This window comes from Bombina bombina, chromosome 3 (genome assembly GCF_027579735.1).
Source record: "Bombina bombina isolate aBomBom1 chromosome 3, aBomBom1.pri, whole genome shotgun sequence".
Classification (NCBI taxonomy): Eukaryota; Metazoa; Chordata; class Amphibia; order Anura; family Bombinatoridae; genus Bombina; species Bombina bombina.
In genome coordinates, this window is record NC_069501.1 from 628,059,341 (window position 1) to 628,084,548 (window position 25,208).

Below are 25,208 nucleotides of genomic sequence, written 5' to 3' on the forward strand. Positions count from 1 at the left end.
TTCTTACATGATTTGAATAGAGCATGCACTTTTATACAACTTTCTAATTCTATTAATTTCCCTTTAAATCTTTAGTTGAAAAGCAGGAATGAAAGCTTAGGATAGCCACCAGCAAGTGCTATCCACTTGTCTGAACCTAAAGTGGGCCTGCTCCTAAACTTCATTCCTGCCTTTTCAAATAAAGATACCAAAAGAATATAGGAGTAAATTATAAAGTTGCATGTAATATCCCTTTAACTGGCAGAACTTTGGTTTAGCCAACATAGCAAACTAAAGCCAGTAGAATTGACACAGGAAATTCTTGTTTTTTGCAACTTTATTAAATATTTAATTTACAAGTCAGTGAAAGTGTACATGCCACATGTTAATTGATACAATGGTGATCTTCTTGGCGTGTCTTGCAGATTGATGTAGGAAATTTACTTTTTACCAGCCTTAACTGCTGACTTTGTCACTTTACCAGTACTAGCTGCCTTTTTGTCTACAGCTTTAATGACACCAACTGCCACCGTCTGTCTCATGTCACGGACGGCAAATCTTCCTGCAAATGAAAGTAGAGTTAGAAGCTTTAAGGATGGTGTGAGCAGCATAGTCGGCACATGTCTTACCAAGTGGAGGGTAATCAGAAAAGGTTTCCACACACATTGGCTTTCCAGGAATCATTTCCACAATAGCAGCATCCCCAGATTTCAAGCTCTTAGGATTGTCCTCCAACTTCTTGCCTGACCTGCGATCTATTTTCTCCTTTAGCTCAGCAAACTTGCAGGCAATGTGAGCAGTATGACAGTCCAAGACTGGAGCATAACCTGCACCTATTGTTCCTGGGTGATTGAGGATGATGACCTACAATTAGAATCATGGATTAGCGATTGTGTAATGTAACCTACATACAAGGCACCAGCAAAGCCAAACTGATATTGTAGATTATATCTAATTACAAAACCCTGGGAGTTACCTGAGCTGTAAAGCTGCCAGCCTGCATGGGTGGGTCATTCTTACTGTCACCAGCAACATTTCCTCTCCTGATATCCTTCACTGATATGTTCTTCACATTGAAGCCAACATTGTCACCTGGAAATGCCTCCTGCAGTGCCTCATGGTGCATCTCCACTGATTTTACCTCTGTGGTAACGTTACTAGGTGCAAATGTTACAACCATGCCTGGTTTCAAGATTCCAGTCTCCACTCTACCAACAGGTACTGTGCCGATACCTGCAAGAAAAGCAGGTTAAAAAAACATTCACTTTTTATTTTCTTGGACTCAAGTTCTAGTTTTTTTTTGTAGAGTGCCAACAGATTCTGCAGCACTATAAACAGTTATGGAAAAGCAAAGTTGCATTTATAGGGAAGTGGGTCCTGCCTGTGGGACATTAAGGAAAGTTGCACTGTTGTGAATTCGTGCTCATGATTTACAAATCAGCTGTGCTTGTAGGGTTACATGCTAAGGGGTTAAAAGGGGATGACAAAGGAGGAGGAGAGGAACTGAAGTAAGAAAGGTTAGCATGTATTATAAAAAGCCAAACACTGCCATGAGCAGAGATAAGGTGATATGAGGGAGAGTAACAGTATTATTGAGTGCCTTACCCCGATGACAGAGTTAATTTGTCTACATTGGAACAGAACGAAATCCTGCGATTTTGATTTCAATGATGGGAATTGGGTCAGGGGGGCATCAGTATGCTAGGCCCACCCTCCAGACCATGATGGCATCCTGGAAGTGCAGTTGGCTACAGGACAGCCAAACGGCTAGGATGTTCTATTCCGCCCTCACAGCGCTAAAGCCTGATGTGGTTAGGACACAATAGAATGTCATAACTGTTCAAATGTCAGTAAGGATTGAGCTTTATCCTTGATGAAGCCAGTGGTTTGGAAGAGGTGCAGCAGATGAAGTAACGCATAAGGAAGATAAGCCTGGAAAAGGTATCATGGACTGAAAATGAGATAGATGCAGCTAGGAGACGAGAATGAGTTGCAATAGTCATGGTGGGAAATGAGATTAAAATCTTATGTCTTGTGTGAGCAAGGGGTGAATGTGAGAGGTTTAAGGTGGAAGCAACAGGACAAAGACTGGATATTAGTGAAAGATCTGAGTCAAGTGTGACCCCAAGACATTGGGCATGCAGGGTTTGGGTAAGGTTACCAGCTACAGGAAGATGGGGTATACTTTTGTTTCCCATTCTTCAAAAAGAGTGGCGCAGAGAGTTGAGAACTGTATACAAATATTAAAGCCTGTGGGACTTTAAGGAAAGTGCCATAGATTGAAAGGCGAAGGACAGAGCCTTGTGGTACCTCAACAGAAAGTGGTAATGGGGGAGAATTCACAGGTAGGAAAAACCATGAGAGGTCTGTCACAAATGCCAAAAGATTTGAGTTAGTCAGCAGTATCAAAGGCTGCAGACAGAGATAAGGATTAAGTGGACTTTTGATTTTGCTGTAACTAGTAGCCTTACAAAGTTAGAACCCCTCCCCCCACAGCGCTTCAATATTCCACTTGCCTTTGTATGGACGGGGGAGGATTCTATAGCCTGAAGTTTAGATGTGATAATCCAAATTAAACTTTAAGATTTACGGAATTTTAAATTAAAATTCTTAATTACAGCAGTATCAATTAGGTGCTTTAAAAAAAGACACATTTCTCCTGATTCAGATAGAGGCTACAAAGTTTAACTTCCAATTTACTTCTGTTAAGTTTGTTGCACTTTTTTTTAATTATCTGTTCTAGCAGTTTACTGGGAGCTAGCTAAATACATTAGGTAAGCCAGAGGCAAAGGGTATATGTACAGCCACTAGTAGAGTATTTCTGCGCCTTAATCCTACCTAGGTATGCTTTTCCATGAAGGATACCAAGAGATTAAGACAGATAGGATTGGGAAGTTGCATATCCCTTTAAGTTACGTAGGCTGTTGATCACCATTCTCACCTCCAATCTTGTACACATCCTGCAGAGGAAGACGCAGAGGTTTGTTTGTGGGCCGAGCTGGAGGGGTGATTGAGTCTAGAGCTTCCAGAAGAGTAATTCCACTGGCATTACCTTCTTTTCGTTCCACTTTCCAGCCTTTGAACCAAGACATCTAGAACAAAGCACATGTTTATTGCCTACCTGCTAGGAGACCAATACATTATGGAGTCAAAAATGGAAAAAAAAAAATCCATCTTTCTATCTCTTGACTAGTGGCACTTGATAAGTGTGCACTAAACAAATTTCAGAACATATTGAAGTCCGCATGCATCCTGTTGCACAGCAGTGAGCTTTATTTAAGGCATTAGTATTTGCCCCATCAAGCCAAAGTACTCCTATCCTTGAAAGTCTACATAATCTAGGTACACAAGGAACTTCACATGCTAGGCATTTATTTCATGGTTACACACTTTATATAGCAGTTCTTACATTTGAACTGGGCTCCAGCATGTTGTCTCCATGCCACCCTGAGATTGGCACAAAAGCCACAGTGGCAGGGTTATATCCAATCTTCTTTATGTAAGTGCTGACCTCCTTTGTAATCTCCTGGTACCTCTTCTGGCTGTAGGGAGGCTCTGTGGAATCCATTTTGTTTACTCCAATGATTAGCTGCTTTACCCCCAGGGTAAAAGCAAGGAGGGCATGCTCTCTAGTCTGCCCATTCTTAGAAATGCCAGCTTCAAACTCACCTACACCGCCAGCTACAATTAATACAGCACAGTCAGCCTGCAAGACAAAAAGTACATTTTACACATTAGAGTGGTTCCAAACTTGTTGAATCTTAGTTTGTGAAAGCTTTAGCCCCCCCCCTCCATGTTCTCCAACAGAAGAATATGCAAACTCAGAGTTACTGATTGATAATTCCTAAGTGTTAACTGCAACAAGGCCTGTTGGAAGCATTTAGTAGCCGTCAGTCTTTGCTTCATGTGAAGATCACTTGTACCATTACTATAGGCATAGGATATATGGTCATAGTTCGTACCTGAGATGTGCCGGTGATCATGTTCTTAATAAAGTCACGATGTCCAGGAGCATCAATGATTGTTATGTAGTATTTGCCTGTCTCAAACTTCCACAATGAAATATCAATAGTGATACCACGTTCCCGCTCAGCCTTCAGCTTGTCCAGAACCCAAGCATACTTGAAAGAACCTTTACCCATCTAAAGGAGAAAAATAATTTACTTTTAAAGTCTCTTTACAGTGGGTTGTGAGTATGTAAAAAGGGACAGTCTAGTCAAAATTAAACTTGATTCAGATAGGGCATGACATTTTAAACAACTTTCTAATTGACTCTTATTACATTTGCTTTGTTCCCTTGCTGGTATTTTTTTTTAAAAGCTAAACCTAGCTAGGCTCAAACCGATTTCTAAACCATTAAAACCCGCCTCTTAGCTCAGCATTTTGAAACTTTGTTAGACAGTACTAGTTCATGTGTGTCATAAAGATAATTGTGCTCACTCATGTGGAGTAATTTAGGAGTCTGCACTGATAGGCTCAACTGCATGTCTGTCAAAAGCACTGAGATAAGGGGCAGTCTGCAGAGGCTTAGATACAAGGTAATCAGATATAACACATTAATTTAACTGTTGGTTATTCAAAACTGGGGAACGGGTAATAAAGGGATTATCCATCTTTTTAAACAGTAAAAATTCTGAGGTAGACTCCCTTTAAGGGATAGTCTAGTCCAAAATTAAGCAACTTTCTAGTATCCATTTTTGCGTGTTCACTTGGTGTCTTTATTTTAATGTAAAGATAGGAGCAGGCTCATTTCTGGGTCAGCACCTGGGTAGTGTTTGCTGGCTACATTTAGACACCAATCAGAAAGCACAACCCAGGTGCTGAATCAAGTGGGCCGGCTGTTAAGCTTACATTCTTGCTTTTTCACATAAAGATACCAAAAGAACAAAGCTAAAATAGAAAGCTGCATGCTCTGAATCATGAATTAAATTTTAACTTGACTATCCCTTTAAGCAGCCAATTAAAATTCTAGTCCCAGGACGTGCAAGGGAGTGTGCATCTGGCATGTGCAGGCAGTCATGTTAACATGACATCTCAAAAGATTTCAATTAAATATGAGATTTTAGCAAAGCAAAGATTTACCTCAGCACTGCTAATGTTTGTTTATTGGCTACTTTTTTGCCAGCTGGACAGTAGCTGAAGTACAAGTTTTTACGGGGCACTTACTCTGGCGAGCTAAATAAATGGAGGTAAATTCTTTAGAGATGATCAGGTGATATTGGCAAGTCATCTTTTTGATGTTCTGCTGCAGCACTTTTGAATGATTTAGCAAATGAGTATGTCCTTTTAACTGTTGCCAATCAAGACTTGCTAAAAGTATGTGCACTGCTCTTAGTAATCTGCAGTTTACCTAAATAAATCAGTTGCTGACATTTTAAGGGGGGGGGGGGGAGTTGTGGCAGTTTACAGCAAGTGTGGGTTTCTAGGATACATTTTGAGAATTAAACTTGAGTTTCAAATCTAGTTGCATTACTGTACAATGTTGTATAGAGGAGATAAGCAATGCAGATTAAAAGAAACCAGCAATACTAGAAGATAAGAGTATAGTTAAATGACAAAGAAATCTTAAATCTACAAGAAAATGAAGCACCCACTCCCTGGAAAGAACCTTACTTCAAGGGGCTTGGTGCGTTTGAGTGATGTGCAGTTTGCATCTTCATTTAAGAATTATATAGTGTGGCTGATGTACTTAATCAGTAACAGTGGTATATGGGGAGACAAAACACATTAACCCCTTGAACCATATGGACAAAGATACTATTGTACTAGTACTTTGCCCAGCATACTGTGCTGACATAGTGGGACTGTGCCAGTGTTGATGTAGGTACTTTTCAGCAGGAGCAGCAACCCGGGGTAGATTGCACCTGCCTTAATATAGTAAGAAAGTACTGATACATATGAAGCCAGATTGCTGATTGTTAGTGACTGTCAGTCAAAATCTTTAATGTTAGGCTGGTTGCATCCCATCATGGGAGGAGGAAGGATCCCTATACTACAGGACTTAAATATTGAGGTAGAAAACCAAAAACCTAGAGTCACTTCAAAAATGCTTAGTTCTCTGGTAGTCTCTCCCAGTAGTGAAGGGGTTAATATATCAAAATGATTTGTTCAAACAAAAACAAAGTAATAGTAAATCCTAGCATTTGTGAAATGCTAGGATTCACCAGTGGAACAAATAAAGGGTACTTTCAGTCAAAATATATAGATACTTCATGCTGAAAGTTCCTTTGTCTGTGAGGTGATCTTAGCCAATAGCATGCTTGCTATCCAGCATGGCGACAGCTAGTCCACACAGCTATTGGCTAAGAGATGGAAACCTCGCCTCCACAGCAAAAATAGCACTCTGCCTGAGGAGCTCAGTGCGGCAAACGCTTCAGACAAATAAAAGCAACTTCCAGCATGAAGTATTTTATACTTCATGACTGAAAGTGCACTTTATTCATTCCACCGGTAAATGCTAATTTTTTTACAAACGCTAGGATTTACCTTCACCTAGTTACTCTACCATTCAATGAACAGTAAGCCTGTTCATGTTATGCTAGAAGCTTTGCGACGTCAAGCTATTCCTTGCTAGGGCTGTGACAGTAAGTGTACCCTGCACATAAAAAATGGTCAGGAGAAAAGTAAATCCTTTAAGCTTATAGGTATTGTAATGCTTATATTAAAACCCACTGCTTAGAACTGTTACATACAACAGTTAACTATCCCTTTAAAGGGACACTAAATCAAAATTAAACTTTGATTATTCAGATAGAGCATGCAATTTTAAACAACTTTCCAATTTACTTCCATTAACAAAATGTGCAGTCTTTTAGGTCACTAGCTCCTACTGAGCATGTGCAAGAATAAGTATGCATTTGTGATTGGCTGATGGCTATCACATGGTACAGGGGGAGTGGAAAAAGACAGAACTTAAAAAAAATTGTCAGAAAAAAAAAAAAAAAAAAAAAAGCTACTCATTTGAAGTTCAGACTAAGTGCTATTGCATTTGCTGATTATGCAAATCTAGTGTTGACTGGTCCCTTAAGTATAAATTGGGAGTGGTTTAAAGAGAGCCTGATTACATGAAGTTCTGCATTGCTTTTAACCCTATACAGCCACCAGCTTGTTTGCCAGATAGTTATCTACCAATTGCCCAAGCCGTTAATTGGTAACAAGGTAAAACTGAACCAGCAACAGTAAACACCTTGCTTGTGTAAAATTGAGCTTCAGCCACACTTTCTAGAAAGACCAAAGAGGAATGAATATATGTAACCTGCAATAAAATAAATGTTTAGACACTTGGGGGGGGGGGGGGGGGAAGAACTTCACCATAGATTTTGCTTTTTGGGCTCTTTAGAGCAGAGTTTCTCAAACAGTCCTCAGGTACCACTAACATGTCAGATTTTCATTATAACTGAACTATAGCACAGGTGAAGAGATCAGCTGATGGGCGAGAGCAGGATAGTAACCATGGTTACTAATCAGCTGGATTAGTCACCTGTGCTCTAGCTCAGCTATAATTAAAACGTTGCCTGTTAGGGTACTTGAGGACAGCGGTTGAGAAGCTCTGGAGAGAGTAACAGAATAAATCAAAGTACTGGGCTTATCGAGGGCTGTACCCCGTGACTTCTGTTACTTAAACAAACTATATTAACCGTGCTAGATTTATAATGAGCTTTCAACAAATAGAGAATATACTGAGTAAAGGCCCTCGCTTATTTTTTTTTTTAAACTGTTTACCGCCTAAGGTGATAATCACTGGCACATGTCAAAGAAGTTTTAACAATTGCTAGGTTCTTTATAATTCGTTTGACTCGGGTCAGGAATTGCCATCTTACCTCAGCAGCTTCTTTCTCAAACTTTTCAATAGTTCTCTTATCGATACCTCCGCATTTGTAGATCAAGTGCCCGGTGGTTGTTGATTTACCGGAGTCGACATGTCCTATCACGACAATGTTGATGTGAATCTTCTCCTTCCCCATGATAGCGGTATGCAAGCGGCTCAGAACTCAGCAAGAATCAGACTGAGGGGAACTGTAGCCATTTGGGCTAGACACGTGGTATTTAAAGGTAGTGGGAGGGTATGGCTACAACAGGGAGGTAAAACTGTGGACCAATCAGTTTAGCCATACAACTCTATTCAGCACGTTATTGGATAATTAAATCATTTTTTTAGGTCCCCATCCCTCCTGCGAGTACACGTGCGCTACGACAACATTATATACAATAATAAACACTGGCATGCTGTGCGTTGTGTAGTTCAGTTATTATTCGTTTATTTACTGAAAGTTGTATCACAGAAAGACCTGGGGGCAATGCTGCCTATTCCAGGTTCACCGCTTCCTTCCTACCATTGCGTTTGCACCCTATTGCTCATACAACGTTACTGCAACGGGCACTAACATTTTTACACACGTGTGTGTATATAAATATATTTATTTTTAGTGTTGCCTAATAAAACCATTACTGTATGCCAATAGAAAATATCATTCAGCAATAAAACACTACGTTGCTAATAATAATAACAATAAAATAAAAAAAGCTACAAAATAAGTGTTTAAAATATACATTTCACTTGTAATTTTGTAATATTTTTGCAGTCCAATATATAACCGTTTAAATATCTACTCAGATGAGTCTAGTTGGCAAAATAGATACATTAACTAAAACCATGATCAAGCAATAAATGTGTAGAATGTAGCAATGTTAGGCTTATGAAGTTTGAAGAATGCGCTGGCAATTCTTGTGGGGATTGGAAAACCTATACCCATATTTCCCAGAATTAAATTACAGGAAATAGGGCATATAATATAATATATATATATATATATATATATATATATATATATATATATATATATATTTATGATCATGTAATAGTTTTATAAAATTAAAAGGACAGTAAAGTCAAAATTAAACTTTCAAGATACAGATAGAGCATACGATTTTAAACAACTTTCCAATTTACTTCTATCAAATTTGCTTTGTTCTCTTGGTATCTTTTAATAAAAAATAAAACTACGTAGGCTCATAAGAGCTCAGAAGTGTGCACGTGTCTTGAGTACTCTATGGCAGCAGTGTTTCGCAATATTGTATAACAAAGCTACAAATAATGTTGCAGTGTTAACTACCTCGTTTTACTCTTCATTTAAAGATACAGAGAGAACAAAGCAATTTTTATAACAGAAGTAAATTGGAATTGTCTCTGTATGTGATTTGTTCTCTTGGTATACTTTACCATCACTTTAATCTGTGGTGGTTTCAAAGAATGAAATAATTTATTTCATATAGAAAACCCCCCCTAAAGAAGCAGTTTTTCATACATTATATACTCTGCAGCTGGTATAACAAGTCATTGGAAACACATTAAGGAAAAACAATTTTATTGTATACTGTCCCTTTTAAATAGCAAAACTGACGTGTTAATTTGGTAGAACATGTCATTTTTGCACTACACGCCTTCAAACCCCTTGCAATGGAGCAGCAGAGAACTGCTGACCTCAGTCAAGGAAAAGACGATGAGGCAATCACCGTCCGTGTCCAGCTTGGGATATACTTGGATATGTAGTACTTACAGCTCCTGAATGGTACTTTACTTGTTTGTTTTTTACTACCAACCCATAATGTTTCACAATCAGTAGTTCACAAATTAGAGCATGTCATTTTTGCACTACACTGTTCCTTTAGAGAGAGAGAGAGAGACTAAAGTCATATTTAACATTCATGATTCAGATAGAGCATGGAATTTTAAACTACTTTCCAATTCACTTCTATAATCAAATGGAGCACAATCTTTTTATATGCACACTTTCGGAGGCACCTGCACCTACTGAGCATATGCATGTATTCACAGACTATTTGTATATGCATTTTGTAATTGATTGAATCACATGATACAGGGGGAAGAAAAATTAAACTAATAAGTGCTTTATGCCTTTGTTGTTTATGCTATGCCACTGTATTTAATGATCCTTAATATCAAAGTAAACAGCATGTACATAACCTTTTTCCATGTAAAACTATTTTAACATGTATAACTGCTGCTCTTTCATATACATGATAGAAACATTCTGAGGTACCACGATCCTAATTATTTTAAAATAAACACAGCATACACCTACAGTCCACAACTAGGTACCACTAGAGAATAAAAAGAGTGACTGATGATGCAGTACAGAAGAAAATATGCTTGGGTACTAGTAGGTAATGGTATTATAAAGATAAAGACTTCCATCACCAGGTTAACCCAAACGTGCACACTGTAAGGCTTCACACCAACAAAGCCTCAGGTATATATATCCAAAAAACAAATGTACAGCAGCACTGTAGTTTCTATGCAATGTTATTGCAGACTGTGACAAAATCTACAACTTTTCAGATCTAAAGATCCTTAATCATGTATATGATATATACATGATTAACCCTTTCATGCCGGGGGGTTTACGTGTCTACATCGGAACAACTGTAAACAAATTGAAATCTCGTAATCGTGCACGTGATCACGAGATTTCAATTAAGGGATCGCGTCAGGGGGGTCTCCCTATGATGCTGGCACGCGGCTCCCTCCAGATCAGGGAAGCGCCAGTGGCTTCAGGAAAGCAAAGCGGTTAGGACGTTGTATTCCGTCCTTCGGCGCTAAAGCCCAGCAAAATTCGGACGGAATACAATACCCTAACGGCGTTAAAAGGTAAAGTATCGCTAGATATATACATGATTAAGGATCCCTAGATATATACATGATTAAGGATCCCTAGATATATACATGGTTAAGGATCACTAGATATATACATGATTAAGGATCGCTAGATATATACATGGTTAAGGATCGCTAGATATATACATGAGTAAGGATCACTAGATATATACATGATTAAGGATCGTTAGATATATACATGATTAAGGATTGCTAGATATATACATGGTTAAGGATCGCTAGATATATACATGATTAAGGATCCCTAGATATATACATGGTTAAGGATCGCTAGATCTATACATGATTAAGGATCCCTAGATATATACATGGTTAAGGATCGCTAGATATATACATGATTAAGGATCCCTAGATATATACATGATTAAGGATCGCTAGATATATACATGATTAAGGATCCCTAGATATATACATGGTTAAGGATAGCTAGATATATACATGATTAAGGTACCCTAGATATATACATGATTAAGGATCCCTAGATATATACATGATTATTAGGATCCCTAGATATATACATGATTAAGGGTCGCTATATATATATATATATATATATATATATATATATATGCAGGGCCGGATTTACATCTCAGGTGCCTGTAGGCACAAAAACCTGAAGCGCCCCCCCCCACCCCCCCCACCCCCCCTAGAAAAAAGTGGAAAAAATGAGGACTTTTTTTTATTATTATTTAGGACAACTAAAAATAAATATTAGATGTAAAATTACATTTTCCCTTTTATGGAGATACACAAATACACACACCAATTGCAATATTTGTTGTAATGGAAGCTACACCAAAAATCAATATTCACTTGACTCAAATGGCCATACAATTTCTATTATGTATAACAAAAACAAATCATGTTAAACTTTTAATGCAAAATATTCTAAAGAAAACCCTATTTAAAGGGACATCAAATGTGACAGTTTGCTGGGCATTTTATTATTGCACTAGTGCTTGCAGAGAAGTGTGTTAGCCTCTTGCAAAAGAGTTAAACACATAGTCAATGTCAGTTCTGAGACAGCAATACACATCTGTGCAGACCCAGATGGGCTCATAGGACATGTTTATTGACAAGCCATTAGTGTATTGCTTTTCTGGAGATGACTTTGACTATGTGCTTAACATTTTGTTGGAGTCAAACACAGTTTTGTGTAAACAATAGCAATATTAAAACTAGCAGCATGCAAGCTCATCACCATCAACAACCTGTGCAGCCAGTGGAAGAAAATATAAAATGTAGGGAAAAAAATCTTGTAAACTCTGATATTTTTGGTACAAACACACACAGATGTTACATTTATTTTGTTCTGAAATATAAATATCATATGATGTTGCTCTCAAAGGAAAACATGGAATGTTGTAGATTATATGTAATCCAGGGGTCAACAAATGTGTTTAAAATTAGAATTTAGAAATTCAATGGGAGGGGTTTAGTTTTAATCTTTGCCCCTCTCTCCTTCATGGCTCCCTCAACTGCTGTAACATATTCCCAATGAAACACTCGACTTTGTAGGCACCTGGCAGCACAATTCTTACTAAAATAAATGCCCTCATAAAAAAAAAAAAAAAAAAAAAAAAAAAAAATTTTTTTTTTTTTTTTTTTTTTTTTTTTTTTTATTATTGACAGGCAGGCGCCCCTCACTGCAAGGCGCCTGTAGGCACATGCCTACTGTGCCTAATGGGAAATCCGGCCCTGTATATATGGTATATACCTGAGGCTTTGTTGGTGTGAAGCCTTACAGCGTGCACGGTTTGGGTTAACCTGGTGCTGGAGGTCTTTATCTTTACAATACCATTACCTACTAGTACAGTGCCGCTGTATGTTTTTTTTTAATTATAAAGATAAAATCTGTCTCCATGTACACAATCATCAACAGCATAGTTACTAACATTTTTATTTCACTGTTAACGTGATTATGTGTTTTAACATGCATTACGTTTTCTCTTCAAATGCTGGGGGGATGTTGTTGTTTTTTTAAAACGATTTTTTCTTCTTTTAGAATTCAACAAATTACATCTGTAATTTTTGATATATCCGGTGTCCGGGTTTAGTCCCCACGTGACACCCCGGAATCCTCCTCGACTCCTAGTCATATGACTTGAACATGGCGGCGCGCGTTTGTATGTTGTTTGTGGTTTGCTTGCTGCCAGTGCTGGGGAGTCCCTTTCTGGGCACCCAAGAAAAGCCGGTGCCGCTTGTTATATGGCACGGGATGGGTAAGTGGGCTTTCAGACGAGCAAATACCGCAAATAATCTAGCGTCTAGATGTAGCAAAGTGGCTAATGCCTGTTTTGATTTAAAGTTTACAATCGTCCAGTTTCAATGTGTCATCTAAACGCACTTGGTTGTTAACGTAAGAATTTTAAATATAGTAGTGACGTTAAATGTATTTGTTTTAGGTGATTCTTGCTGTAATCCTATAAGTATGGGGGCTATAAAGAAGATGGTTGAAAATCAGATTCCCGGAATTTATGTGCTTTCGTTGGAGATTGGGAACAATATTATAGAGGTAAGACGTTTGGGTCGGTAGTGGATGCTTTCTTGATTATGTACAGAGACTGTGTGCTAGAGAACCACTTGCAGAATTGTAAAGTTCCAAAATTATACCATGCAATTTGATAAAACACCCAAACGATATTAGCAACAAGCTTACATTTTCATATCTAACTCATATTGTGGTTGTGCCACATTAAAACCACTAAATGTTGATGATTGAATCTGATAAATTGAAAGATATCCTTGCTAAAACTTGGTTTCATAAACAGTAATAAGCTATAACAGTGACCAGGGTCGCCAATAGAAATTTTGGGACCCCTTACTAAACCATTGATTGCGCACCCCTCCCGAACTGTGCAATTTTTGGTTAAACTGACACTAAACTCAATTGTTTTTTCTTTAATGATTTAGATAGAACATGCAATTTTAAGCAACTTTCTAATTTACTCCTATAATCAAATGTTCTTCGTTCTCTTGCTATCTTTATTTAAAAAGCAGGAATGTAAAGCTTAAGAGCCGGACTATTTTAGGCTGAGCACCTGGGTTATGCTTGCTTATTGGTTTGGTAACTGTATCCACCAATAAGTAAGCACTATCCGTGGTGCTGATCCTAAAATGGCTGGCTCCTAAGCTTTAAATTCCTACTTTTAAATAAAGAGAGCAAATAAAAATTGATAGTAGGAGTAAATTAGAAAGTTGCTTAAAATTGCATGCTATATCTGAATCATTATGAAAAAAATGTGTTTAGAATCCCTTTAAGTGACTTAAATGAATGCAACACTTATATTAAATTTAGTCAAACTTGAAAATGTTCTAAAGGTAATAATGCATTAATAAACACTGAAACACCAGTAGCGTTGGGTTATTAAAGGGTCATGAAACCCAAAAATATTCTTTCACGATTTAGCCAGAACATACAATTTTCCAGTTTACTTCTATTATAAAATTTACTTCATTCTCTTGGTATCATTTATTTAAAGAGCAGCAATGCACTACATGTTTCTAACTGAACAAATGATTGAGCCAATGACAATCTGTGTGTGTGTGAATATATACAGTGGATATAAAAAGTCTACACACCCCTGTTAAAATGTTAGGTTTCTGTGATGTAAATAAATGAGACAAAGATAAATCATTTCAGAACCTTTTCCACTTTTAATGTGATCTATAAACTGTACAACTCAATTGAAAATCAAACTAAAATATTTTAGGAGGAGGTAAGTTAAAAAAAAACAAACTAAAATAATGTGGTTGCATAAGTTTATAACTGAAGATGTAGATGTGTTCAGAATTAAGCAATCACATTCAAAATCATGTTAAATAGGAGTCACACACCTGTCATCATTTAAAGTGCATCTGATTAACCCCAAATAAAGTTCAGCTGTTCTAGTAGGTCTTTCCTGACATTTTGTTAGTTGAATCCTACAGCAAAAGCCATGGTCCGCAGAGATCTCCCAAAGCATCAGAGGGATCTCATTGTTAAAAGGTCAGTCAGGAGAAGGATACAAAAGAATTTCCAAGGCATTAGATATACAATGGAACACAGTTAAGACAGTCATCATCAAGTGGAGAAAATATGGCGCAACAGTGACATTACCCAGAACTGGACATCCCTCCAAAATTGATGAAAAGACGAGAAGAAAACTGGTCTGGGAGGCTGCCAAGAGGTCTACAGCAATATTGAAGGCGCTGCAGGAATATCTGGCAAGTACTGGCTGTGTGGTACATGTGACAGCAATCTCCCGTATTCTTCATATGTCTGGGCTATGGGGTAGAGTGGCAAGACGAAAGCCTTTTCTTACCAAGAAAAACATCCAAGCATGGCTAAATTTTGCAAAAACACATCTGAAGTCTCCCAAAAGCATGTGGGAAAAGGTGTTCTGGTCTGATGAAACCAAGGTTAAACGTTTTGGCCATATTTCCAAAAGATATGTTTGGCGCAAAAACACTGCACATCACCAAAAGAACACCATACCCACAGTGAAGCATTGTGGTGGCAGCATCATGCTTTGGGGCTGTTTTTCATCAGCTGGAACTGGCCTTAGTCAAGGTAGAGGGAATTATGAACAGTTCCAAATACCAGTCAATATTGGCACAAAACCTTCAGGCTTCTGCTAGTAAGCTGAACATGAAGAGGAACTTCATCTTTCAGCATGACATGACCCAAAGCATACATCCAAATCAACAAAGGAATGGCTTCACCAGAAGAAGAATAAAGTTTTGGAATGGCCTGAAAATCTTTTTGGGTGATCTGAAGAGGGCTGTGCACAGGAGATACCCTTGCATCTGACAGATTTGGAGTGTTTTTGCAAAGAAGAGTGGGCAAATCTTGTATGTTACTCATACCCAAAAAGACTGAGTGTTGTAATAAAATCAAAAGGTGCTTCAACAAAGTCTTAGTTTACGGGTGTGCACACTTATGCAACCATATTATTTTTACTTCCCTCCACCTAAAATATTTCAGTTTGTTTTTCAATTGAGTTGTACAGTTTATAGGTCACATAAAAGGTGGAAAGTTGTTGTATTATATGCATTTTATCTGTGATATATATATATATATATATATATATATATATATATATATATATATATATATATATATATATATATATATATATTAACCCCTTAAGGACAAGGCCATTTTTCAATTTCCTTCCCTTAAGGACCAGGGCTATTTTAAAAATTCTGCAGTGTTTGTGTTTAGCTGCAATTTATCTCTTACTCATTTACTGTACCCACACATATTATATACCGTTTTTCTCACCATTAAATTGACTTTTTAAAGATACCATTATTTTCATCATTATCTTATAATTTAAAAAAAATGAGAAAATGTAAAAAAACACACACTTTTTTCTAACTTTGACCCCCAAAATCTACAGCCACCAAAAAACATCCATGCTAAATAGTTTCTAAATTTTGTCCTGAGTTTAGAAATACCCAATGTTGGGGGGCGGAGTTAGCCATTGTGCAGAGCAGACGTGCAGACACAGAGCTCCTGACCTTAAACTCTATATAAAAGTTTAAATTACTTCATTTTTTGGGTAATTTGACCAGCCTAAAGGGTATACTATTCATCTGACCTACTCCTACCCTATAATTTACCCAAGGCAGAGGCACAGCTCCATAGCAAGCAGCCTGACGGATCACTTTTACGGCAGACCGCAACCCAGCCCATCCTGCTACAGGGCCGCCGCCTACTAAGCTCTGGATGGCCGGGGATCTGCTCCGGAGCAACTGTGTGCCGAAGAAGTGAGGTGGCCAGTCTTTCCTGTTTTCGCCGGAGGATGAGGTCTGGACATGGCAGAGAAGCCCAACAGCCTTTCTTATTAGGACTGCTTCCTACCTGGTTTGTACGGAGACCTGTGAGGTGCTTGAAACGGGAGGTACGCTCTGGAGGAATATAAATGAAGGCTGATTGGAGAACCCGGGATGCCTGGAGGGGTAAGTTCCTGAGAGTAAACACCGGATCTCCCCTTCAACAGTTTTGGTGCGAACGGCGGCCTTCTTGAGGTCCCTTGAGGGAGACGCTGAAGGAGAAAAATCTGCACGGGAGGAGCAAAGAGCGGTTTGGCAGACCGGTCATACTTCTCCTGATACGAGTATCCCCTGCGTTCACCTGAGGCGGTTTGGGCTACCGAAGAATCTGGTGCTGTGACTGAGCGGGAACCATGGGTGAGATTGTTATACTCCTTTTTATTAACTACTCCACACGCATAGGCAGCCCTCCTCACATAGGTCCTAGCCACACTGTTATATTTCAAACCCTCCCTTGGGCTACACAACAGGGCTGCAGATTGAGGGTTATTGCTGGGTTGCTCCACCTTTCAGCCACTCCGAAATTTTATACATTTGCTTTACCAATTCTATATCAAGTTCTGGGCCCTTTGTTTTGGCCTTAGTAACCTACTGTTTTAACTCCCAAAGTACTTACAATATAGGCCACCGATAGTGAAGTTATCCTATCTTATATGGGACTTTACCCCCCTACTTGATTACCAACACCTTCACTCCACAGAGAAGGGGTCAATAGGCCTATCTTCTTCTTAGCATATCCTGCTCCACCACTACTGGAGACACCAAAGCATAACCTGTGTTTAACCTCTTAGTCCCCTTGCCCTCAGCGGTGCTACCGGAACGATTTATCCATTCTATCTCCACAACACCTTTAAGTTTATCAGGAACTGCAGCCATCGTATATGCTGATTTGTGCAATTACCTTGCCTCACTTTTCTGGACTCATTGTTTCAGCTGCTGCGCTAGCTTTATTATCTTTGGGCTCCTAGCCCAAAGGGGAGTGTTAAATTACTGTCTAACCTAAGCTTGCTCCTACAGGTTATCCACATCATACACAGTCAATTTTGATTTACATGTCATATACTCTGTTTGCTATATTGTCTCATTGTAAAGAGCAGCTGTGAATTTATTTGCTAGGGGTCCCCCTGGAGTCTCCTCCTTTCTGGTTCAGCTTGTCTGAGCTGGTCACTTCCCCTTCCCTTTCCCCTTCCTTCGTGTCGTATCTCTTAGATCCTGAGATGAAAGGGGGCCCAGTGGTGCTTGAGGAGTGGCGATTTATTTTGCATGCTGATCAGTGTTTGGTGTATTGAGTTCTTAGCGCTATAGCCTGCCTAACACTATATTGGCCCACTCACCAAGACCAACCCTACCAACCCCAAGGTAATCCAAATGTTTGACTGTCGTTTTACTTGCACTCTTAGGTACCACAGAGTTGTTAATACCCCCCAGAGGTAACTCCTGCCATCTCTTCTTTGGACTTAGGCCTTTCCTCTCTCTCCTCTCCCCTTCCCGTCTAGTGTTTCTAGGTGGGTCGCCTCCTCTTTCCTTTTCCCCCTCCCTCGGGGTTGTATCCTCACTGATCCCTGGGGAGAGAGACTGGTAGTATAAGCGACCCCAGCTGGAGCTTTTCTCTTTATTGTCCTGGCCTGATAAAAATCCTTTTGAACGTTTGATACTGCAAGGCATGTGGTATTGTCCGAGTGCCAGAAATCGGACTGAGACGAGAAGTGCAAAAATAATCACACCTTTATTAATAACAAAAAATAGTAAAAAGTCCACAAGTCAAATAACAAGCCAGGAGTCAAAGCCAGAGCTTGTAGTCACACGAGCCGGGTCAGGAGCCAAAGCAAGTAGTCAGATGTCCCTCCTGGTGCTTTGGTACCAGGAGGGACATCAGACAGCCAGGTAATACACAGGAACTGGAACTCACAAACAGGTCTGAGACAACGCAAGGGCAAAGCATACTGAACAGAGGCCCTTTAAATAATAAGTGATGACATCAAAATTCTGAGACTGCAACCTGTCTCACACGGATGATGTACACCCGTCTGGCCATAAGAAGACATGCAGGAAATGAGCATCATCACACACTCTGCACCAGACTCGGCAAGAGAGGTGAGTAAAATGGCTGCCAGCAGCACATGGCAAACAAAGCAGGGAAAAAACCCTGACAGTACCCTCCCCTCAACGACCCCTCTCCCGTGGGAGGACAAAAGGCTTATTGGGGAAACGGGCATGGAAGGCACGGAGGAGGGCGGGAGCATGAACATCAGAGGAGGGAACCCATGAACGCTCCTCTGGACTGTAGCCCCTCCAGTGAACCAAATACTGTACGCGAGTCAATAATGCTGCTGACCTCATATTCTTCATGGTTGTCAACAGAGTTAGGACGGGGACGAGGTAACACAGTGGTAAACCGATTTACAAACCAATGGTTTCAAGAGAGAGACATGAAAAACATTGGAGATGCGCATTGAGGGAGGAAGGTCAAGAGCCAGTTTATTGGAAGGCACACAAAGGTTCAAGTTGCGGGAGGACAGTCAAACCCTCTCACCAACCTGGTAGGAAGGTGCGGGCAGACGCCTAAAATCAGCCTGGAACTTTTGGCACAGCATAGAACGATGAAGGCAATCCTGAATCTGCACCCACGTGGAACGGAGTTGCTGGAGATGCTCCACCAAAGCCGGAATACCCCGAGACATTAATGAATCGGGCAACAAGGATGGTTGAAACCCATAATTCGCCATGAACGGGGATAACTGGGAGGAAGCATTAATAGCACTATTACGAGCAAACTCTGTCCAAGGTAACAGTTCAGACCAATTATTGTGGTTATCTGAGACATAGCAACGGAGGAGCTGTTTCTGAGCTTGATTAGACCGTTCCGCAGCCCCATTGGATTGAGGGTGTTATGCCGAGGAGAAGGAAAGCTGGATCACCATTTGAGCACAAAAGGAATGCCAATATCGCTATTGGCTACCCCATGTAAACGGAAGAAATCCCTGGCAAAAATTGAAGCAAGCTCCTGAGCGGTAGACAGCTTCTTTAAGGGAATGCAATGTGACATTTTAGAAAAACGGTCAACCACCATAAGGATAACGGTATTGCCATTGGAAACAGGGAGCTCGACAATGAAGTCCATGGAAAGATGTGTCCAAGGACGTTCACCATTAGCAATAGGTTGAAGAAGACCCACAGGAAGACGTTGAGGAGTCTTATTCTGTGCATAAACTGAGCAGGAGGCAACATACGCAGCAACATTAGAACGAAGAACTGGCCACCAGAATTGTCGAGTGACAGTCCAAATCATTTGGTTCTTGCCTGGGTGACCTGCGGCTTTAGGATAGTGGTAAGTGTGCAAAAGTTTAGTTCGAAGATTCTCAGGAACAAAACACTTACCATTTAGGTTTCTCAGGAGGTGCATTGGTTTGTGCAGCCAGGATCTCCTCCCCCAAGGGAGAAGTCAAATTAGTACGTATGGTAGCCAAAATATGGTCAGGAGGTATATCTGGAGTAGGTACAGACTCCTCCTTGGACAGAGGCGAAAATTCTCGAGAGGGGGCATCAGCCCTAACATTCTTAGTACCAGGCAGGTAGTAGACCACATAATTAAACCGAGACTAAAATAGTGCCCATCTGGCCTGTCGGGGCAACAAACGTTTTGCTTCACATAGATAAGTTAAAATCTTGTGGTCAGTAAGAATGAGCACTGGTGCGCTAGTACCCTCGAGAAGATGCCTCCATTCTTTGAGTGCCAAAATTATGGCCAATAATTTTCTGTCAACAATTTCATAATTGCACTCCGCCGGAGCCGGAGACAATTTCTTAGAGAAGAAACTGCACAGATGCAAGGAACCGTCAGGCGTAGTACGTGGAGACAAGAAGTCACCTACTCAAGTCTCAGATGCATCTGACCTTAAATTGAATGTCAATTATGATGCTAAAGTGCACGGTTTTTAAAAATTCCATTAACAGGGGCACTTTAATTCATTCATTACATTTTGTGTTGTGAAAAAAAACTTACCTTTTAATCTTGACAGCAGCTCCAGCTTCCTCCGGTCATTGCAAGCCATTTCTGACGTCGGAAATGATGGATAGGTCATCCTCCAATCATGCCCCCCCCCCCCGGGGGAATCGGTGTTTGATTCATTGACTTGATTGGAGGAAGCCGGATTCCTCATTTTAGACCCAGGAAGAGGCTTTGCAACGGGTGGAGGAAGCTGGAGCTGCTGTGAAGATTAAAAGATTTTTTTTTTTTTTTTTCCTCTCAACAGGAGTGAAATGTAAACTTTAATGAATTAAAGTGCCCCTGTTTTTAATTGAATTTTTAAAAACCGGGCACTTTAGCATCAAAATTTACATTCACTTTAAAGGGACAGTCAACACCAGAATTTTTGTTGTTTTAAAAGATGGATAATCCTTTTATTAGCCATTCCCCAGTTTTGCATAACCAACACGGTTATATTAATATACTTTTTAGCTCTGTGATTACCTTGTATCTAAGAACCTTCTGACAGGTCCCTGATCACATGACATTGTATTTATTATCTATTGACTTTCATTTTAGCCAATTAGTGCAGTCTGCAACAATTCACAGGCGTGCTCACAATGTTATCTATATGGCTTACAGGAACTAGCTCTCCCCTGTTGTGAAAAGCAAATACAAAAACATGTGATTAGAGGCGGGCTTAGAAATTATTATATGAGCCTTCCTAGGTTTAGCTTTCAACTAAGAATACCAAGAGAACAAAGCAAAATTGGTGATAAAAGTAAATTGGAAAGATGTTTAAAATGTCATGCCTTATTTGAAACATGAAAGTTTTTTTGGACTTGACTGTCCCTTTAAGAACGAAAGGCAGGGCAGGGTTAGGATGAGCCAGATCTGGAGTGGTAGCATAGGCAGTCTTAAGACTATCAAAGGCCTTAATGGCAGTAGGTGGCTATGGAGTGGATCATTCTCTTTACGGGTCATGTCTGTGATAGGTTTGACCAAGGAAGAAATGTTTTTTTTTTTTTCAATTTCATTTTTATTGGGATTAGTACATTAAATAATGCATAGCAAGCGAGTCAACAGTAAGAGTAAATATAAAATAAACAAAATGAGCCAGAAATTATACATTGTGAACATAACAATACCATCTTAAATATAATCATTCCTATCTATTACATCATGGGCAGCTAACTTTATGTACATTGAATGATACATAGCAAGCGAGTCAACAGTCATAGTAAATAAACAAGATGAAAAAAATTATATATCACGAACATGACAATAACATTCTAATTATAATCATTCCTATCTTTTACATCATGACGGCTAACTTGATGTACCCTTATATATATTTAATACTCATATTGACATGTTACTTAATTTTGTTTAGTAATTAACTCGGAAATCATGACTGTAACAGTCTTGACACTGTAAAGAATTGACTTTATGTACCATATTATATAAATAATAACTCATAGTGCCGTAATACATTAATTGTGTTATTGCTCATATCACTTGTGTTAACCTCGTGCCCACCTCGCTCCCCCCCCCCTCCAGCCGGGAGAGAGAGGAGAGAGAAAAAAAGAGAAAAAAAAAAAAAAGGGGAGATTAACTTAAATCATACATTTGGTCCGACCCTCTCAGCCCTGACCCCCATCCCCTACCACAGATTAAGCAAAACCAGTTCTGAGTTCCTGAATGGGAAAATTATCATTTCTATTTCATTTGTTGGATAGCACTTAATAAAGGCTGACCATTTCAAGAAGAATTTTTTTATGTCTCCCTCATTATCAATATTAGTATCTCTTTGCTCAATCATACATTGTTTCTTCAAACAATTTTTCATCTCAAGAATTGAGGGGGTCTTTGTGTTTTTCCAATACTTGAGTATCAGATATCTGGCAGCTAATATTGTGAGAATTGTTAATTTTTCCTGAGGTTGTTGCCGTGCTTCTAATTGGATACAGAAAATAATCTGTGTCAAGGTAAGTGCCAGAGGGGCAGCCACCAAGTTTTTGTTAAGCCAGAATTCGACTTTATGCCAGAATTGGCGTATCTTTGGACAATTCCATAGCATATGAACTAAGTCTGCTGCAACAAAGGAGCATTTTGGGCAAGCCCCAAAATCTGGATTATGTATTTTATAGCCTAAGGCTGGAGTGAAGTGTGTTCTGTGTAAGATTTTGAGGTGTGCTTCCCTCCATGTGGCAGATAGAGTAGCCCGAGTAACTCGATCTATTGACTTCTGCACACTATCTGATTCTACTAATACAGAGGGAATTAACCTGGACCATATTGTTGCTAAGTGTGCCAGTAAGGAAATTCCTTTATTGGCGTTTAAAAGTGTATAACAAGGGGTGATCGACATGCGTCCAGCCATTATCAAGGTCAACCAATTCTCCAGTTTTCCCAGACTCCATGACCAATCAGTGTTCTTAGTAATCCTTAGTCCATAATGTCTAAGTTGTAAGTATGCAAAAAATTCTTTATGTGATAAATTAAATTCATTTTTCAGTTGTTCAAATGTTTTTATAACATTTGAGTCACTTTCAAAGATTTGCCTAACTTTATTCAATCCTAATTGGGACCATCTTTCAAATGTGGGTGTTTCGATACCAGGCTGAAATCTTGGGTTTCCTTTTATTGGTAGGTATTGGGACACACTACAATCCAACCTCAAAGTATTCCCTATTTTCCACCAGGCTTTTATCGGGTTTAAAACACTTTTAAGTTTTTTGATTTCGGGGGGTAACAGTTTAGGTGAACAATGCACCAGACCAGTAAGAAGATATGGATGACAGATACTTGTTTCTAATGAAATATTTGTAACATAATCTTTAAGAAGAATCCAATCTGCCACTGTTCTTACTAAGAAAGCCAAGTTATACTGCCTGATGTCTGGCAATGCTAGGCCCCCGTGTTCCTTTGCCGAGGTTAGTTTTATTAGAGAAATTCTTGCCTTTTTTCCCTGCCAGAGATATTTCCTAACTGCACTATTAAGCAGCTTAATGTCTTTCCCATATAATATTAATGGAGTGTTTTGTAATATGTACAAAAGTTTCGGGAGAAGAATCATTTTGTATAGGGCTATTCTTCCAGATAATGAGATAGGTAAGCTTTGCCAAGATTTTAGCCTGTCACAGATCATTGTTAATATGGGTGTTATATTGGCTCTATAGAGCTCAGTATAATTGACTGGTATGATGATACCCAGATATTTAAAAGACTCGGTAACCTCTTTGAATGGGCTATCTTTAATTGAATCCTTGTTTTTGTTTAACCAAAATAATTCCGATTTGGAGGTATTAACCATATACCCAGAAAAGGAGCCAAATTGTTGAATAATACTAAGCAGTTTGGGTATATTCGACTTTGTATTTGAAATATATAAAAGGACGTCGTCCGCATACAATGCAGCCTTCATTATGTGTTCACCAAAATTAATGCCTTCAATACTCTGACGAATCTTTATAGCAAGTGATTCTATTGCAATGTCAAAGAGAAGGGGAGACAGGGGACAGCCCTGACGTGTTCCCCTTTTAATAGCAATGTTCGAGGATAATGAATTATTAACTATTAGTCTAGTGGTTGGGCATGTATACAAATTATGTATGAAGTTAACAAATTTATCCCTGAATCCAAATTTGGCTAGTGAAGTAAACAAGTGGCTAAAATAAACAGAGTCGAATGCCTTAGCCGCGTCAATGGCGACTATTGCGAGGTCCTTATTGCCCTCTTCCCCTCTCTCTCTGGTTTGAAAAAATTCTGTTACCAAGAGAACCTCCCTGATTTTGGAAGCTGAATTACGGCCATGGATAAACCCTGCTTGATCCTTGTGAATGATGTGTAAAAGAGTACCTTGAAGCCTGCGTGCCAGAATTGAGGCAAGGAACTTATAGTCTGCGTTTAAAAGGGCTATCGGTCGATAAGATTCCTTTTGACTAGGATCCTTGCCATCCTTTGCAAGCAGGGTTGTAAAAGAAGCTGTGAACTCAGCCGGTATTATATTGCCTTCAGTAAAAAATTCATTAAATGTTTTACATAAATGTGGAGCTATATCTGATGTCAAAATCTTGTACACCTCATTGGGAAGACCATCTGGACCTGCTGCTTTGTTCACTGGTGATTCAAAAATTATTTTGCTAACCTCTTCAATGGAAATTGGGCTATTAAGAAAATTGTTCATTTCTTTTGTGATTAGAGGACAATTTACCTGATCCCAAAATTGATCAGACTGGGTTTTATCTGCAATTTTTGCAGAGTATTGATTTCTATAGTACTCTGTAAAAGATTCTAAAATGTCCTCTGTTTTTACCAATAGGTTCCCTTGATGGGAAATTTTTTCAATCATTGGAGGCTTATTATCGCCTTTGGCTAGCTTAGCTAATAGTTTGCCTGATTTGTTGCCAAATCGGTAGAGCTTGGCTTGAAACCTCAGCTCTTTCTGTGTTTCCATTAATAATGCCATAGCATCCCTTTCGCTCTTGGCTTTTATGTACTTGGCCCAATTAAAAGATGTATTTTGCAGCAGATAGCGGTTGTAAGCATTAATCACAGAACTTGTGACCTCTTTCTCTCTTTTTTTCAATTTTTTAGATATCATTGCGGCATAGGCCGTTATTTCGCCCCTAAGGACTGCTTTAGCAGCTCCCCAGAATATTTCCGGGCGATCAGAAAATTCAGAGTTAAAATAAAGGTATTCCTTGAATTTCTTAGTCACATGATTCTTAAATTTAGAATCAT

General features: G+C 39.2%; 2 protein-coding genes across 2 annotated transcripts in view; one reads left to right on the top strand and one right to left on the bottom strand.

Annotated features, from left to right (window-relative positions):
* Positions 1 to 298: 298 nt before the first annotated feature.
* LOC128651849 (elongation factor 1-alpha, oocyte form) lies at positions 299 to 8,061 on the bottom strand. The gene is made up of 7 exons (XM_053704835.1): positions 7,800 to 8,061; positions 3,942 to 4,121; positions 3,389 to 3,685; positions 2,921 to 3,071; positions 956 to 1,212; positions 609 to 843; positions 299 to 541 (listed from the first exon to the last, which is right to left on the bottom strand). Exons 1-7 carry the CDS (start codon positions 7,941 to 7,943, stop codon positions 420 to 422), a joined length of 1,386 nt encoding a protein of 461 aa, XP_053560810.1. The 5' UTR covers positions 7,944 to 8,061; the 3' UTR covers positions 299 to 419.
* A 4,699-nt stretch (positions 8,062 to 12,760) lies between these two features.
* Positions 12,761 to 25,208, top strand: part of PPT1 (palmitoyl-protein thioesterase 1) — a 177,949-nt gene continuing 165,501 nt past the window's right edge. The window contains exons 1-2 of the mRNA XM_053707299.1: positions 12,761 to 12,897; positions 13,081 to 13,190. Of these exons, the coding sequence (XP_053563274.1) occupies positions 12,786 to 12,897; positions 13,081 to 13,190 (222 nt within the window). The 5' untranslated portion in view covers positions 12,761 to 12,785. The remainder of the gene's footprint in view (positions 12,898 to 13,080; positions 13,191 to 25,208) is intronic.